The sequence below is a fragment of the Panthera pardus genome, unplaced genomic scaffold, assembly GCF_024362965.1.
Source record: "Panthera pardus isolate Hobbes unplaced genomic scaffold, ASM2436296v1 HiC_scaffold_22, whole genome shotgun sequence".
Taxonomy (NCBI): Eukaryota; Metazoa; Chordata; class Mammalia; order Carnivora; family Felidae; genus Panthera; species Panthera pardus.
The window spans coordinates 52,119,626-52,138,585 of NW_026526788.1; the positions used below are offsets into that span (position 1 = coordinate 52,119,626).

At 38.4% G+C, this 18,960-nt stretch overlaps 1 protein-coding gene across 4 annotated transcripts in view; it reads right to left on the reverse strand.

Annotated features, from left to right (window-relative positions):
• IDE (insulin degrading enzyme) overlaps positions 1–18,960 on the reverse strand; it is a 114,147-nt gene that overhangs the window by 30,627 nt on the left and 64,560 nt on the right. For all 4 annotated transcript variants that reach the window (XM_019445090.2, XM_019445089.2, XM_053909730.1 and 1 more), the window contains exons 6-11: positions 15,431–15,543; positions 14,297–14,459; positions 13,057–13,149; positions 12,538–12,629; positions 10,407–10,487; positions 8,270–8,373 (exon numbers count right to left, since the gene is read on the reverse strand). In XM_019445090.2, coding sequence (XP_019300635.2) covers positions 8,270–8,373; positions 10,407–10,487; positions 12,538–12,629; positions 13,057–13,149; positions 14,297–14,459; positions 15,431–15,543 — 646 coding nt within the window. The remainder of the gene's footprint in view (positions 1–8,269; positions 8,374–10,406; positions 10,488–12,537; positions 12,630–13,056; positions 13,150–14,296; positions 14,460–15,430; positions 15,544–18,960) is intronic.

The following is an 18,960-nucleotide window of genomic DNA, read 5'->3' on the forward strand; positions in this document are numbered from 1 at the left end:
ATAAATGGAAAAAAATAAAAAAACCTTATAAACTCATGTTGTATATAAGCATTTCTAGAGCCTGACTCCTGAAAATGTTTTTTTAATTTTTATCTTAGAGAGAGAGAGAGAGAGAGAGAGAGCGAGCAAGAGCACCTAAGTGGGAGAGAGGGGCACAGGGAGAGAGAGAATCTTAAGCAGGCTTCAAGCTCATTGTGGAACCTGACACAGGGCTTGATCCCACAACCCTGGGATCATGACCTGAGCCAAAATCAAGAGTCAGACATTCAACTGACTGAACCACCCAAGTGCCATGAAAATGTAAACAATATCCAAGAATATGGTGGGCCTCTAAGACCCAGTAAGTCCTATACTGTTTAGTCAAAACAAGGAATGAAGTATAGAGGTTTCTGGCCATAGTCTCTGTTATCCTTTGGTTAGACCCCATCATTTTTAATGTGAAAAACTGTGTGCAGGAGTCTTGTGGGTATGCTACCAACTAAAATTTTAAAAGAAGAGTAGCTAGGGAAAAATACTGAACAAACTCAGTTGGAAAATAGTCTTAAAAAAAGGAAAACAAAGTATTCCTTCCCAGGAACAGCTGAGGCCCAGTGTTAACAAAAATGGCAAAAATGGCAAAAAACAACAAAAAAAACCAACAAAAAAAACGAAAAAAAAAACCCACCAAACCAAACCCAAAAACCCACAAACAAAAAAAAAACAACCCAAAAAAACCCTTGTTGGCTCATCCAGATATCCAAAAAACCAAAAACACACTCATATTATTATTTGCTAAGTTTGTGCTCTATGTTTTTTCCCTACCACATACTACCATCATATGCATTTAATACATATACATTGCCCTTCCTATTGCTAGAGGTGAAGGAAACGAGACCAAGAAACACCTCTCTATCTTCTGATTTGTTAAAAGCTTTCATTGATGGGAAAATAGAAACAGCCCAGAAGTCAGAAGGGAAAAAAAAAAAGTTCAGGGAAAAAAGGTAGAGCTAAGTCAGTCCTGTTACTGGTCCCACTTCTCCTTTACGTCCCAATTTCAATAACAAGGTCTAGGTATGCTCCTACTTGTTCTCACCCATCCTCTCAGAGGTCTGGTTCCAGCCTCTGAATGTCTGCCTCACAGCTGAAAGCCCAGTACTTGCAATGAAAACTCCTCTCTACTGAATACCCAACCATCTTCCAAATCTTTGTGTTCCTGTCCCTCATTACACCTTCCCAACTTCAATGCCTGACTGTCTGAATTACTGTCAACTTCTTATTTATTCTAGATGAAATACTCTACCTGGCTAGCTAGACTTGGTCTTTAACACCTGCTTTAGGGTAGATATCATAACCAATCCGACTAACCTGTTAGTATGACTGACTAATCTACCAGCTGAAGGTATTCAAGCTGCCATTGACCACTGCCAGTTCTAGAAAACATGCTAAATAAGAATATATTCCACAGAAACAAGTGAGAAATCATAGGGTTTAATGGATGAAAGAGTTCTGTTATCATGTCCAGAAGAAATGATCCATGTTTGGCAGTTTGAGAATTCCTCTTGCAGGATATATGTAGAGTGTATACAGAACTCACAAGGCCACAATTAGCAACTACGTGGATGGAACTGGAAGGTATCTGAGTGAAATTAGAAGAAATTAAAAACTAGAAGGTATCTAAGCAAAATTAGCCTGTAAGAGAAAGACAAATACCATATGACTTCACTCATATGAGGAATTTAAGATACAAAACAGATGAACCTAAGGGAAGGGAAGCAAAAATAATATAAAAACAGGGAGGGGGACAAAACATAAGAGGCTCTTAAATACAGAGAACAAACAGGGTTGCTGGAGGGGTTATAGGTGGGGGGATGGTCTAAATGGGTAAGGGGCATTAAGGAGGACAATTGTTGGGGTGTCATACATAGGGGATGAATCACTGGAATCTACTCCTGAAATCATTATAGCACTATATGCTACCTAATTTGGATGTAAATTTAAAAATAAATTTAAAAAAAGGAAAAAAATGCAGGCAGAAACCATTAAAAGAAGAAGAAGAGGAGGAGGAGGAGGAGGAGGAGGAGGACGACGACGACGACGACGAGGAGGAGGAAGAAGAAGAAGAACAACAACAACAACAACAACTCACAGGGCCACATGAAGGGTATGTAATGTTTCTTAAGGACATTCATTCAACACATGACAGGGTCTGCTAAGACTCAGTCCTAGAAAATGCTTCCACTCTTGCTCACTTCCTAGAGAATGAATGGACTGATTCTAAAGGAGACTTCTGAAAATTGTGTTAGGAAGTTAAATAACCTGGTAGCGAGGTGGTGTTACCATCTTCTCTTCCATGAGATGCTTGATTTTGGAAAAGCTTGTTACATAGATGGCTTTGGTTTCCCTGAATGACAGCCCATGCATCAGAATAATGAAGTAACTGATTATAACTTGTGAACACTGAAGCATTCATTTGGTAGTGGACATGCCCCCTGAAACAAGAAAACTGTAAACTCTGTTCTGAGAGAGAAAGTGAAAAGGTTCAGGTAAAGCTGCCATATGCTTTGGAGGATGACTATGTGACATAGAGAGCAGCAGAGGCTGGACACTGCTTAGCAACAGGCAAGTTAAAAGGGGGGAGAAGAAGGGAGATTGGTCAGCTGCAATCCTAAGGGACTGAGACAGCTGCATACCCAGGTAAAACGTATGGGTAACATTTGAAGTGTTACAAGGAAGCAAATATGAAATAGATAAACACAGTTCCCCAAACAAGGCAAACTTCAAATACTGGCCTGATAGAGATACCTTTGCAAAACAAGAATTGGTGTACCACTGAGGAATTTAAAACTGAAATATACAGTGAAAGGCTATGTATCTAAAAATAAATTATAAGAGGTAGGCAAGGGGAATGATAGCAGAGACAGAGTACATACACATCACATCTACTTAGAAATGCAGTGTGGAAGCACAAGAACACTTGAGTTATGGGAAAAAGAGAGAAGTTACAATAATCTAAGAATGCCACGGACAGCTGCAATATATTTAACTGCAGACAATTCAGAAAAACTAGCACAGATACTATAGCATCCTTAGACTATCTGCTGGAAATCTAATTATACTAAAAAATAGTCTTGAGTTGTTTTTTTTTTTTTAATTTTTTTTTAACGTTTATTTATTTTTGAGACAGAGAGAGACAGAGCATGAACGGGGGAGGGTCAGAGAGAGGGAGACACAGAATCCGAAACAGGCTCCAGGCTCCGAGCTGTCAGCACAGAGCCCGACGCGGGGCTCGAACTCACGGACCGCGAGATCGTGACCTGAGCCGAAGTCGGCTGCTCAACCGACTGAGCCACCCAGGTGCCCCTAGTCTTGAGTTTTTTAAGTGTGTGTCTGTGGTGGTGGGAGCAATGCTATTCTTTAACTCTATCCACCGAGAGCTGGTTGCTGATATGGTACTGACATGGTCCTTAGAAATAGGAGAGAAATGAACTTTTCTTTTCACACTGAAACTTACAACAGTGAGAAGGAAAGAGTGGCCTAGAATGAATGCTCACCACTGACTTCAAGTCAGCCATTTAGAAATGTTGAGAGGAAATGAATAGCTATTGAAGCTGGACAGTGCCCATTCAGAAACAGTAAGTATCCTGACCATAGACATTAAAAGGCAATATGGTTCCCAGGGTATGAATTCTCATGATACTTTTGCAAATAATCCCTGAGAGAGAAGTGGAATGACATCCAAGAACGAGGAGAAGCTTCACAGGCAGTTGTGATGACTTCAAACAGAATTAGTAGAGAGGGCACAGATCTGGCCATCAGAAACTTGGAATCTGGCTGATACTCTGACTCACTTTCTTTGAGATCTTGCCAAAATCACAGTTAAGATCTAAATTAGGCAAGTCTCTGGGCTTCAGTTCCATTACCTTTTAAATAAGGATTCTAAATAGATGAACTCTATCCTTCCACCAGAATTGTACAATATCGTGATATCAAATCATATTTTCAAAAAATACACCCCAAAGAAGAAAGACAGTACCAAAAAAAATCCATTGATGAAACTCAAAGTCAAACTTAAAGAATAGTGTCAGGAAGTAAATAAAAATAAAACTTAAAAAAAAGGGGGGGGGGGGGCGCCTGGTGGCTCAGTTAGTTAAGTGTCTGACCCTTGATTTCAGCTCAGGTTATGATTTCAACAGTTCGTGAGTTCAAGCCCGGCATCAAGCTCTGTGCTGACAGATTCTGTCCGGCTCTGTTTGGGATTCTGTCTCCTCTCACTGCCCCTCCCCCATCTGCTCTTGGTATCTTTCTCAAAAATATTTATCTTTCTCAAAAACAAATAAAAATAAAAGTTAAAAAAAAAAAAAAAACCAAAAGAATAGCGACAGGAAGGCCAAAGTGCTGAAGAAATTGAGGTTCATGAAAAATGCTAAAAGACACTTTTTAAAAGGGTTTCTTAAGAAAGAAGGAATCAGGGGCGCCTGGGTGGCGCAGTCGGTTAAGCGTCCGACTTCAGCCAGGTCACGATCTCGTGGTCCGTGAGTTCAAGCCCCGCGTCAGGCTCTGGGCTGATGGCTCGGAGCCTGGAGCCTGTTTCCGATTCTGTGTCTCCCTCTCTCTCTCTGCCCCTCCCCCGTTCATGCTCTGTCTCTCTCTGTCCCAAAAATAAATAAAAAACGTTAAAAAAAAAATTAAAAAAAAAAAAAAAAAAAAAAGGAATCAAAGAAAGTTTAGGCTAAATGCTTAGAGAATTCAACCTTTATTGAGCCCTGACAGCCTGAATCCGAGAAAAACAGGTTTTTTAAAAAAATGTTTATTTATTTTTTAGACAGAGAGAGAGAGAGAGAGAGAGAGCGAGCGAGAGAGAGAGAGCGAGAGAGCGAGAGCGAGAGAGAGAGAGCGAGAGAGTCCACGCGTGTGTGCTACCGGGAGAGGGGCAAAGAGACACAGAGTACGAAGCAGGCTTCAGGCTGAGCTGTTAGCACGGAGCCTGACACAGGGCTGGAACTCATGAACCCCGAGACTATGACCTGAGCTGAAGTTGGATGCTTACCCGACTGAGCCACCCAGGCACTCCAAGAAAAACACAGTTTTTACCTGGGAAGAACTCATAAAGCAAAATGACCTAAAGCAAAATGTGATACACTGGTCTCAGGATAGCAGATGACAAGACTACTGAATTAGAATTTGAATACTGATTTAGAATTTATGGGTCTTTAAACTGTAAAGGTGGACCAATCCCCTGGCTGAAACCCAGACCAGGGTTAGTGAGTGAATCAGCCAAAGTGGCTCAAGTGAATTCACATCTCCAATGCAGATCATACTCTCTGATGCTTAGGCAACTAATAAATCCCAGTAGGATCAATGCCCAACACCCTTTAGAAATACTGGAGGACAGGAGAAAAGGCAGAAAAGATGGAGATGGATAAATGCTCTGACTTTCAGAAAGGGAAAGGAGTGGAGCCTAAAAGAAGCCTAGGCCAGTGGTTTAGATTCTAGTCAGCTGTCAGTCTACCAAACATTTAGACAAGAAGACAGTTATCACTAGGACCTGCATACATTCAGAAAGAACAACTCCTCCCAAAGACTTATTTATGACTTAAGCAAGGCATGTGGCAAAGACTATAGCTTTATTTGTAGGTTTAATATGGCAAAGTGGAAATCCCATCTCACACTACCACATAGATGAACCTTAGTCATTTTGCTAAGTGAAATAAAGATATGTTGTATGATTCCACTTATTCTAGGTATGTTAGCAGTCAAATTCATTGAAACAGAAAGTGGAACGGGGGTTACCAGGGGATGGTAGGAGGGAGAAAAGAGGAGTTGTTTAATGGGTACAGTTTCAGTTTTACAAGGTAAAAAAGTTCTGGAAATCTCTTTTACCACAATATGAATATACTACTGAATTGGACACTTAAAAATGGTTAAGACTATAAATTTTATGTTATGTGTTTTTTACCATAATAAAAAAGATGTCCACTGAACATATATGTGTGGTTCTATTTCTGGACTCTGTTTTATTCTAATGATTTCTCTTGGATCCTTAGGCCAATGCACAATGTCTTAACTAATGTAGCTTTAGTTAGTCTTCAAATCTGGTAGTTCAAGTCCTCCAACTTTTGTTTTTATGTTCAAGAGTATTATAGCTAATCTAGGTCCTTTGTATACCCATATGTATTTTGAAATCAGCTTACCAATTTCTAAAAGAAAAAAAAGGCTATTAGGACTTTAATTGTGATTACATGCAGTCTATGTTATTTTATTTTTTTAAATGTTTATCTCAGAGAGAGAGAGAGAGAGAGGCAGACAGCAAGGGTGACACAGAATCTGAAGCAGGATCCAGGTTCCAAGCTATCAGAACACAGCATGACTCAGGGCTCACACTCGTGAACCTCGAGATCGTAACCTGAGCCAAAGTCGGAAGCATAACCAACTGAGCCACCCAGGTGCCCCAGACAGGAAAAAATTTAATAGCAAGTCTCCTAATCTACAAACAAGGTCTTTAATTTCTTTTGGCACTGTTTTGTAGTTTTATATATGGATGTGTTGCTTATCTTTAAACTCATTCCTAATTATTTTATATTTTTGTTGTTATTGTAAATATTTTTTATTTTGAAACAATTACAAATCCATAGAAAAATGCAAAAATAGTATAGGGAGATCCCACGTACTCTTCACCCAGATCCTTCAGTGGTTATATCTTAATTATAGTACAGTATCCAAATAAGGAAGTTGATATTGATAGAATGTGTGTGTACTGTTAGTTCTATATCATTTTATCACATTTATCAAACTGTGTAACTAGCAGTAATATTTTTAATTTTCTCATCATTTGCTGTTAGCACATATCAGAAAAGTGCAAACAATGGTAACTAGAAAAGACTGATGGAATAGTTCTGTCAGAAGGATTTTTCTTCTTCAAAAAGTTCTACCAGATTGTTGATTTTATTAATAAAATGACTGTTGCAAAAAACATACTCAATCTCCAGATCTTCAGAATTTTAGAAATATGTGCTTGACACCAGGGAAAAATTAAAAATGCAAAATATGTGTCAGTTAAGTATATTCTTTGTATTATTTGACTTTGGAAAACACGGGTGAAATTCAATTTTGAGGCAGAAATATCATGGGATAGTTCATAAGCTCTTTAGGGCTGAACCTCCTCTAGAAAGAGTATCTTTGTTACTGTAAAAGCTCCTCCAATTTTTTATCTCCTGGTTAATCACTGGTCAGTGAGAGGATTCTGAGATTGTAATGCTTCCCTCCACTTAAAAAAGAGGGTGTCCTAGCCTGGGTGGCTCAGTTGGTTCAGCGGCTGACTTCAGCTCAGGTCATGATCTCATGGTTTGTGAGTTCGAGCCCTGTGTTGGACTCTGTGCTGACAGCCTGGACCCTTGAGCCTGCTTCGGATTCTGTGTCTCCCTCTCTCTCTGCCCCTCCCCCATTCATGCTCTGTCTCTCTCTCTCTCTCTCTCTCTCTCTCAAAAATAAACAAACATTAAAAATTAAAAAAAAAAAAAAAAAAAAGGAAGGTGTACTCATTTGTTTATGAAGCCAGACATGTAAGCTGATACTTTGGGCATCTGAGTTAGGATGAAACCAGGTTAAGATGATCTATTATTATATTTCATTCATGATAACGACATTATGACTACATTTTTTTTTTTTAAAGGTCTTCATGTTGGGGCGCCTGGGCGGCTCAGTTGGTTGAACATCTGACTTTGGCTCAGGTCATGATCTCGTGGTTCGTGGCTTTGAGCCCTGTGTCAGGTTCTGTGCTGGCAGCTTGGAGCCTGGAGCCTGCTTCAGATTCTGTGTCTCCTTCTCTCTCTGCCTCTCCCTGACTTGCATTCTGTCTCGTTGGTCATGTAGTGACTCGTAGTGACTCGCTCAAGTTTAGTATTGCTTCAGTGTACTATTCTTTTTTTTTTTTTTTTTTTTAACATTTACTCATTTTTGAGAGACAGAGAGAGAGATAGTGTGTGAGCAGGGGAGGAAGAGGGAGAGAGGGAGGGAGGGAAACACAGAATCCAAAGCAGGCTCCAGGCTCTGAGCTGTCAGCACAGAGCTCAAAGCAAGACTTGAAATCATGAACCATTAGATTATGACCTGAGCCGAAGTCGGATGCCCAACTGACTGAGCCACTCAAGCGCCCCTTCATTGTACTATTCTTTCTACTCTAATCATGCTTCATAAAAAGTTTAAAATCATTTTATTCACAATTCCAAATTTTTAGGTTCTAATGATTATTGAAAACTTAGTATGCAACAGTAAAATATGTACAGTGACTCACCGGACATTTTCTGGTCTGAGCTTATCAAGAACCATCTCTATTAAGTCAGGTCTAAATTCTTCCAGTAAATATTCAGCTGTAAGCACTTCTTCTAGGGGATAATACTTATGAAAAGGAAAACAAACAGATAAGTTAAATGTGCAAGGCAACTATAGAGTCTAATTTATTAAAGCAAACAAATCTCTAACACATTAAATCCACTATTTTATACCCCTCACATCCTCCTCTAATTAAATTTTACTCCACTAGAAACATTTTTCTCTTACCACACCTGAAGCAGTTTCCTGTTGTAGGATGATTTTGTAGTTAATCCCCAAATAGATTTACATTATAGAGAGCAAAATCACATTTTTTTTCCAGGGAGAAATGTAGTATTTCTGGCTAAAAATTGAATACTTGTTAATGAAGAAAATTTGACAGTGAAATGCTGACATCTATAAGATTCTTAATATAAAGTACATTTCTATAAACAGAATTTCCTCTCAAATTTCTATGAATGAAATCAGAAAAACATTTAGAAAGTTTTTGTGGGGGGGAAATGGCTTATACTTTCGGCTTGTGAAGAAAAATAATGTAGAAGATGCTTTTTTTAGTAAGAGCAACTTCCAATATACTGAGACAGCCTGTTTCATTCATTCAACAAGTATTTAACAAACATCTACTCTGTGCCAGGTAAGACAGATGATGTCCCTGTTCCCTAAGGAGTTTATATTCTTTTTTTTTTTTTTTGCATACAATAATAAGTTCAATAATAACAATAATAATTCATCTGGGGATTAAGACTCAAGTTTGAACTAAAATACAAAACAACAATTAACATGTAAGTCAGGAGAGGGAGTGATCAGAGTTTTAAAGTTTTGTTTTGTTTTAATTTTTTTTTTTAACGTTTATTTATTTTTGAGACAGAGAGAGACAGAGCATGAACAGGGGAGGGGCAGAGAGAGAGGGAGACACAGAATCTGAAACAGGCTCCAGGCTCTGAGCAGTCAGCACAGAGCCCGACACGGGGCTCGAACTCACGGACCGCGAGATCATGACCTGAGCCAAAGTCAGACGCTTAACCGACCGAGCCCCCCAGGCGCCCCTAAAGTTTTGTTTTTTAATTCCAGTATGGTTAACATACAGTGTTCTATTAGTTTCAGGTGGACAATGTAATGATTCAACAATTCTGTATATTTCTCAGTGCTCATCAAGATAAGTGCACTCTTAATCTCCTTTACCTATTTTAGACAAGGAGCTTATATTCTGATTGGGAGGGAGAAAGACAATAAACGAATACTATCATTATAGTGATAGGGACTATGAATAAGAAAGGGGCAGAGCCATGACTGGGAGGTCAGGGAAGGTCTCTGTGAGGAAGAGACACCTACCCAAATGATAAGAACCCAGCCCTGCAAAGACAAGAGACAAGAGTGTTCCAGGTAGAGAAAATGGCAAATACACAAGACCCCAAAAGGGAATAATAAACTGAATGCTTGAAGATTAGGCAGGAAGGCAGGCAGCCAGTACAGCCAGAGAGGATTGTGAATGGGGAAAGGTGGGTTGGGGAGTGATACAGAATATGGTCGGAGAGACAGGCTGGGGCCAAATCACCTTGTAGGCCAAGGTGACATTTTAGATTTTATTCCAATTCTGATGGGAAACTACTGAAGGACTTGACACAGAGAGGTGAAGCAATCTGATTTTGGTTTTCAAAAGATTATTGGGACTGGAAAAATAAACTGTAGCAGGGGACAAGCGGGAAAACAGAGATAGGGATCCTAGGTAAGAGACCATGATACAGTCAAGGCCAAGACATGACGGTAGCTCAGACTAGGTGGTAGCAATGGAAATGGAGAAAAGCAGATGATCTATACAACTTTCACATAATTAGCAACTGACACACTGTAGAACTGAAAAATATTTAAATCCAATAAGCAGAATGCCTATGCAATGAAAAATACTATAGATAATTTTTAGGATGATGAAAATCATGATTTTAAGCATGTTTTGACATCAAAGTTTGCCTGGTTGCTACAAAGTCTAAAGTTTTATCCTGCAGCTTCAATTTTTATCATTCACGTAGTACTGAAGATAATATATGCAGGATCACAAAAATACTCTACATACCAATGTATATGTAAAATAACAAACTTACATGCAATATTCCTGCAATCTTAGAGGTATAGCCCCGTGGCCTCTCTTTATCTTTAAACCGGAATGCAACAGCATTCAAGTCCTAAAAAGAAAAATTAACCCAATTACACATAAGTCACCCATTATTTAGAAATACTTTCTTAAAAAAAAAAAATTCTTTAGTGTTTAGTTTGCACTATAGACTTTCTACTCCATATTTAACTTTATCATAGTTTCTGAAAAATTGGCTATGCTTGATTTAGAAATGTATAGAATATGAATGAAAATAAGCAATATAGAGGTGTCTGGGTGGCTCAACAGTTGAGCGTCCAACCGCAGCTCAGGTCATGTTCTCACAGTTTGTGGGTTCAAGCTCTGCATTGGGCTCACTGCTGTCAGCACAAAGACTGCTTAGGATCCTGTTCTACCTCCCGCTCTGCCCTCCCCCACTGGTGTGCACACATGCACTCTCTCTCTCAAAAATAAACCAACATTAAAAAAAGGAGGGGGGGCACCTGGGTGGCTCAGTTGGTTAAGTGTCCGGCTCGTGATTTCATCTCAGGTTATGATCTCATGGTTTGTGGGTTCAAGCCCCACATCAGGCTTTAGGCTGACAGCACTTGGAGCCTGCTTGGAATTCTCTCTCCTCTCTCTCTGCCCCTCCTCCCGCTTGCACATGCGCTTTCTTTCTTTCAAAATAAACTTAAAAAATTTTTTTTTAAATAAATAAAAAATAAAAAAGTAATTTAAAAATAACTAATACAGACTATGATTTCTTTAACCTAAATTGTTAAACTATTAGAGAATTAGGAAAACTGTGGAAGAACCTTGCAAGATCAACAGTTGCACAGATGATGATTTTGTTGATCCATTCAGAGAAATGCATCCAGGTTAGAAGTTACTGTCCAAGCAGCAAGTATTCCTTTAAACTTTTATCTAAGTAAAAAGGATTTCTCTTATCCTAAAATACATTTCAGAATCTCAATAGGTCTTAAATATAAAGTACATATTTTTAAAAATAAATAAAAGACAGCGAGGCCTTTCCATACATACAACAATAAAATCACTTTTAAGAACACAATTACACAGGGTCACCTGGGTGGCCCACTTCGTATCGTGTGTCCCCCTCTCTCTGCCTCTCCCCTGCTTGTGCGCTCTCAAAAATAAACAAAAAAAAAAAAGAACATAATCATATATAAAACAATTCACTATTTCCTTTTTAAGTTTATATATTTTGAGAAAGAGAGAAGGGGGATGGAAGGTAGAGAGAGGGAGAGGGAGGGAGAGAGAGACAGGAAGGGGGAAGAGGAAGGGGGAAGGGGAAGGGGGAGGGGAGAGGAAGAGAATCCCAAGCTGACTCCATGCTCAGCAGGGAGCCCAATGTGGGGCTTGATCTGGTAACCCTGGGATCATGACCTGAGCTGAAATTGAAAGTTGGACGCTTGGGGCGCCTGGGTGGCGCAGTCGGTTAAGCGTCCGACTTCAGCCAGGTCACGATCTCGCGGCCCGTGAGTTCGAGCCCCGCGTCAGGCTCTGGGCTGATGGCTCGGAGCCTGGAGCCTGTTTCCGATTCTGTGTCTCCCTCTCTCTCTCTGCCCCTCCCCCGTTCATGCTCTGTCTCTCTCTGTCCCAAAAATAAATAAAAAACGTTGAAAAAAAAAAATTTAAAAAAAAAAAATAATAAAAAAAATAAAAAAAATAAAAAAAAAAAAAAGAAAGTTGGACGCTTAAATCACTGAGCCAACCATCCAGGCACCCACAATTCACTATCTGTTTGAAAGTATGCTAGAGATTTTTGTCACCAGATCTGAAAACAACAGAGGCTCATGAAGCTTCAGGCAAACAGTAATGTAAGCCCTGACAGATACAAGCTCAAGAAACGGCTGGCTTTCTTCTGAGGGATAGAAAGGCAGTTTCTTTTCTCCTGCAAAGAAAGGTTATGTGATGCCTTAGCCCTTAATTGTGCCCCAGGTAGCCAATCAGAGTAGTATAAGCGTTAACTAAAGCTACTATGCACTGCCAGATATTTTAGAGTTTAAATAACAACAAAACCCCAAAAAACTTTACAAGTTTCACTAGGCTTTAAACTTAATTCACATATCTATGTTTTCTGAAGTTTTTCCTTAAGAAAAATTTTGGTGAAACAAAATTACCTTGCACTCTTGGAAAACCCATTCTTGAGGTCCTTCTGCACGTAACTTCTGAATGTATTGAAACATGTGCAAAATTATATCTTCAACATGTACTGAAAAAAAGGGGCACACTTAAAAATCATTCAGTCCTTGAATGCTTCAAAGTACTGAGCTCACTCCTAAGGTACAGTCAGGTAAGTAGAAATGGAATCCTCACTTCCCTGAGACTGATTTTAGGGTGCCAGACACATGGCCCTTCAGACTCCAGGGTATATGACAGAAGGGACTTTGGGGAAGTTAATGAGCCAATGAAAAGCCAAGTACACATTTCACAAGTGCAACATAATGATCAGTTGTTAAGGAGGAAAAATCATCCATGAAATGAAGGCCAAGTTGCACATGAAAAATACAAAGGATGAATTGCACGAATTAAAGGTTTCATGGCTTTACAACATAAAACAGATCCACAGCATATAGAAGTTAAAAAATATATATATAATAAGTCAATTTTCATTCAAAATCAAAAAGGTCAATACTTACATAATCCTTCCTCAGTCAAGTCCACATTAATGATAAAAAACATAAAACCTCGGGCTCCTTCCTTTTGCCCACCAACAAGAGTATTTACCCAGCCTGTAACATTCAAAGGAAATCAAAACAGGATTGTATGTGTGGGTTCTTTTAAGGCAAAGAATGTTATTTTTAGTCCATACTATATGTCTGCAAGATATCAGAATGGACCACTTACAGAAAAGATCAGAAAAACTTACTTTAGAAAACCCGTTTCAGGCACTGTAAAGACTCAAGGGATTTTTTGGGTTGGGAGCTTTCCTCAGGACTCTTCAAATCAGTTCTCCAGGCAAGAGTAGACTATTGTGCTTAAGTGTTATGTAAAATCAGAGCCTGAGTTGAGAGGGGTCTTGGAAATCATCTAATGACTAAATTTCAGTACACCCTCTGGTGTGATGGATAAGAGCAGGCAAGTAAATAATGTGTACTGTCACTTCACATAGATGGTAAAGAATATCCAAACTGAGCTTTTACATTTTAACCTCTCTGTTCTTTAAAACATGTACCACAATATCTTTTCAAATATCTAACTTTCACTGCTCAATACTGAAGGGTAAAACAAATTCAGCGGTGGGGGGACAAACCCCAGGAGTGCCTGGGTGGCTCTGTTGGTTAAGCATCTGACTCCTGATTTCGGCTCAGGTGATGATCTCACGGTGCTGAGATTGAGCCCAGCATTGGACTCTGCGCTGGCACGGAATCTGCTTAAGATTCCCCCTCTCCTAGGGGCGGCTGGGTGGCTCAGTCGGTTGAGCGTCCGACTTCGGCTCAGGTCATGATCTCACAGCTCGTGAGTTCGAGCCCCGCGTCAGGCTCTGTGCTGACAGCTCGGAGCCTGGAGCCTGCTTCAGATTCTGTGCCTCCCTCTCTCTCTGCCCCAACCCACTTGCATTCTGTCTCTGTCTCTCTCAAAAATAAATAAACATTTAAAAATTATGAAAAAAAAAAAAAAGATTCCCGCTCTCCTTCTCTCTCTGCCCCACCTCCACTTGCGTGCATGCACACACGTGCGCTCTCTCAAAACTAAAAATAAGTTAAAAAATAAAAACAAAAGCAAAAAAACAAAAGCACACTAACAACCACCATCTCACTCTCCCATAAACTCAAAATAGTCTCATCCAAAAACGTTCTTTCACACAAAAATATTTAAGAGAAAATGAGAGCCATAGTAAAAAGATGTGGAGCAGTACACCAGTGGCCAAAGACTTACCCTTTGATTTAAGTTCTGATAACAGACTTCCAGGACCTTCATGCCCAATGAGATGACCAAGATAATGGCCAGGATTTGACTTGTAGTATTTCTGAAGGTCAGGTATGGGAAATGTCACATAAAGATTCCTAATATCCTTAATGGGTACTATTTTGTAAAGTTGCTAGAAAAAAAAGACCACAAAAGATTAGCTATACACAACTCCCACTGAATAAAATATTTACAAACTATGAAGAATACAGATTTTCATGGAAGAATCCCAAATCCAAAGGAGAATCAATTGCCAGAGTAAACTGTATTGTCCACAAAGAAATAAATGGCCTGGGCCCCTTCTTCTTCTTTTTTTAATATAAATTTTAATTTTTAAAATTTATTTATTTATTTTGAGAGAGAGAGAGAGAGAGAGAGAGAGGAGGAGAGACAGAGGGGAAGAGAGAGACTCCCACATAGGCTCCGCGCTGTCAGTGAAGAGCTTGATGTAGGGCTCGAACTCACAAACCATGAGATCATGACCTGAGCCAAAACCAAGAGTCGGATGCTTAACGACTGAGCCACCCAGGCACCCCTGGCCTAGGTTCCTTCTAAGTGGAATTTCATTACAGTTGGTGTGCAGCCCATGTCCAGTCCCCTACACCATGCAGCTCAATATGCTTGCCTTCTGACCGTGGATAACAGTTTCTACAGTTTGTCAAAGCTATAACTACCAAAATTACTTTTAGCATGCAAAGATCAGATATATATTGGTATCTTTTTGGTGATTCACATCCCTGTAAATGTGAAATTGATTTGATTATCCAAACAGATGTTAAATAAACTATATAAATAAAACTTTCAAAATTATTCATCTACTGTTTGGTAAACTAGGCATATATTATGTCCATAAAGTAAAACTATATATATATACATATATATATATGTATATGTATATATGTGTGTGTGTGTATATATATATATATATCAGAAATACATTCATTTATATATATATATATATATATATATATATATACACATTATCAGAATATATATATTCTCTCTCTATATATATATATATATCAGAATATATATATTCTATATATATATCACAAATACATTCTGATACATTCATATGTATATATCAGAAATACATTCACTTACTTTAAGATGTTCTTCTTGGAAAGGGTGTTCAGGAAATTCTGGCAATGGGACATTTTTGTTCTCTACTTCAGAAAATAACTTTACCACCAGATTAGTCAGGTCATCTAAAGATTCTATAAGAAAACAGACAATGAAAATAGAACTTCAACTAATCATAACTTGACAGGTAGTATTTAAAACCTTAAGATCATATATACATACATAAAATCACTACAACAAAATACTTTAAACTTACACAATGTTATATGTTAATTACATCTCAATGAACCTGGGGGGAGAAACAGAACAAAACCCTAAGACCTCCTGAAAAATCTTTAGGACTATTAAGAAGAAAACCTACATTTTTTTTTAAAACTTCATCTGATAAAGTTAAAGCACTCTGTTAAATCTTGCCAGAGCCTATATAACTTCTAAAGCTAAGTAATATGGATAATAGCTCACACATGTCTAATAGCTCTTTACAGTTTAAAAAAACTGCTTCACAAATGTTATCTTGCAATAAATTTAAAACAAGTATTAAAAACGATAATAATTGGTTACATTTGGAAAACTATTTGATCTACAATTGCCAAAAGGCACATACTAAACCATCAGCTGATAAGATTATAACATTTACTTCATAAACAGACACAATCTAAGCCCATTGTTAACAGTCAAATGTAAGTGATTTTGTGGGGAAAGAGTATAAAATGGTGAAAAGAACCCTGGGTGGGGAGATTAGAGGACTTGGATCCTGACCCCAGCTTCACCAACCATGTCAACAAACTACTCGGACAAACTGGTTAACTATTTCAGGTTCTGTAAAATGAGAACACTGGGTAAGAGGATCACAAGTCTCTTCCAAGGTCTAACATTACATGATTCTGTATCATAATGTGCCAAATTCACTCAAAGACTTGTTAACTGTCGGTAGAATTCAATGGCTACTTAAGTTATTCTTTATCAGCTACCTATATTCTTTTATAAAGAGTCATGACTGAAAGGCTTATAAAGCTGTATGTACAATATGTTCACTGCAGCACTGTTTATAACGAAAACTGGAAATGACCTAAACATCCCTGAGCATGTGAATGTTATGACATGTCTATACATTAGAATTTTATGGGATCATTAATAAGAGAGAGAAGTCTATGCACTCATATGAAAATATCTCAAAGCTCTATTAAGTGAAAACTGCAGGCAATCTCGTTATTTTTTTTTTTTTAAGATTTTATCTTTAAGTAATCTCTCTACCCAACGTGGGGCTCAAGCTCACAACCCTGAGATCAAGAGTCACATGCTCTACCAACTGAGTGAGCCAGGCGGCCCTCAGTTATTTTTTTAACAGGCATATATATATATATGTAAGTATACTAACAAAATTCCACTTTTGAAAGTATAACAAGAAATGACTTAAGGTGAGATCTTTAAGGAGAGGATATTGTCATCACAGGACGGGAGGGAAAAAAAACCCTGATTTCCATTTTATACCCATGTGGGATAAAATTTTTCCCCTGTACACATATTTCTATTATTCAGAAAATTAAAGGGCACCTGACTGGCTCAGTCCATTGAATAAGAGGCTCTTGATCTCAGGGTTGTGAGTTTGAGCCCCACGTTGGCTATAAAGATAAAATCTTTAAAAAAAAAAAAAAAAATCAAAACGTAAAAAAAGGTTATCTTTTTATAAACAAGATAACCAACTACTCACCTTGATTCGGTCTCCTCAAGAATAGGTTATTTATAAATAGTATAAACATTCATCACTTGTTACTGTCAAGAAGCATTTGGATCAAGTAAGAAATTTCCCTTGATATTCTATGACCCATTTTGAACTTTTCCATGAACTCTTTAGAGAGCACTTAACCACTATTTGAGATTTGCCTTTCTATAGTACAAAATTCTCTTTTAAACTTATGAATGCGGGCATTTGCACTTTATTTATAAAATGTACATATTTTTGCTTCAAAATTTTTGACACGTATGCAGGACCTCGAAATGTCCAAAGCCAAATAAAAGGCAGACCAGTGGCTGCTTGTTACTTGACATGTGAAGTCAGGAATGGAATGCATATATTTAGGGCAAGAGATGTAAGAGATCTCTTTATCCACAGATGGAACATGGGACTTGAAACAAGGTGGGCAGTAAGCAAAGGTTTATCAACCTGAAGTGCTGAGAACAGCAAGGCCCTTTACAACAAGGTCCTACCAGGTGTGCCCCTGAAGTATTTCTATCCTAAAAGCATAAGTTCACAATGTAGCTTTATAAAGGTAAAGCAGCCATACAATACTGCAGTCTGTCTTCTCCACTAAGCAGTGAGCTACCAGACAGGGAATAGAGTCCCTTTGTCTTTACATCATGGGGACTTGGCAATCCCAGTGTTTGTACTTGATAGTTACCTATTTGCCAAGTTTCCAGGTAATTAGTGCTGCCACAACTAGAGGGATGGTCCCATGGGAGAACAGAGAAAAACTTTTTTGTCCCTTTGTGACAGAGATCCTTCCACATGGTTACTCTTTCTCTCCCCTCATCCTAGAAGAAGGAGCGGATTTTCTATTAATCCTCTGAGAGATCCTGTTTCCCCCTCAAACCTTTTACACTGCAAGGACACTTCTCCCAGGGCCCCTAATCAAGTCCACTGAACTGAGCACAAGTCGGTCACTCTAGGAGAGTGACGTGTGTGCAATCGAGGAACTGAAATGTCTGTTTCTCTTAGACACTCTCACTTCCACTAAACAGAGAACACTGAAGGCAGGCTTCCCGCCTGATTCATCTGTTGTCATTATTACTTGTCCAATTAAGTGCTTACTGAAATCAAGTGCTTTTTGTCTCAATACAACATAGACAAAAATACTCCCAGGACTAGGCTCTAAATACCAAGTGATATTTAACACTCTAGACCTAGTTACCTTTAGCAAGCACACAGAATTAAAGATATACTTTTTTTTTTTAATTGGCTTTACTTCTTGGACCCATTTTATAGCTTGGTTCTTGTTACCAACTTAAAATGTATTTGGTTGTTTATTTCCTACCTACAAAAAGTCACATTTGCCAAAAGTAGAAAACTTACCACAAATACAAAAAGAAAACAAAAGTCGCTCATAATCTCATGATTATGGGAAGCTAAAAATAGCTACCATTTATGGAGCATTTGCTGTGCCAAGCATTATGCTAAACACTTTTTCTGCATTATCTTGATTAAACCTCACAACAGGTATGAGGTAGCACAACTCCATTTTTAAAAAAGCAAAAACTAAAGGTCAGAGATCTGAAGTAACTTTGTTAGCTCACAGCCACATGGCTAAGTAGGTGGTATATCTGGAATTCAAACCCAAGTTGTCAGAGTCTAGAGTGTCAGTTCTAAACTGCGATATCACATTAAATTTCTAGTATATGTTTTTCTATTTTGTCTTATGTATATACCACATATGTCTATTAAAAATAATTTTTTATAAATCCCCAAATGGGATCATACAGCACATAGTTTTTATAGAGTGTTTTCGTTTTCTACTGGACATACATATTTACCATGTGCATGTGATGTGTCGAAC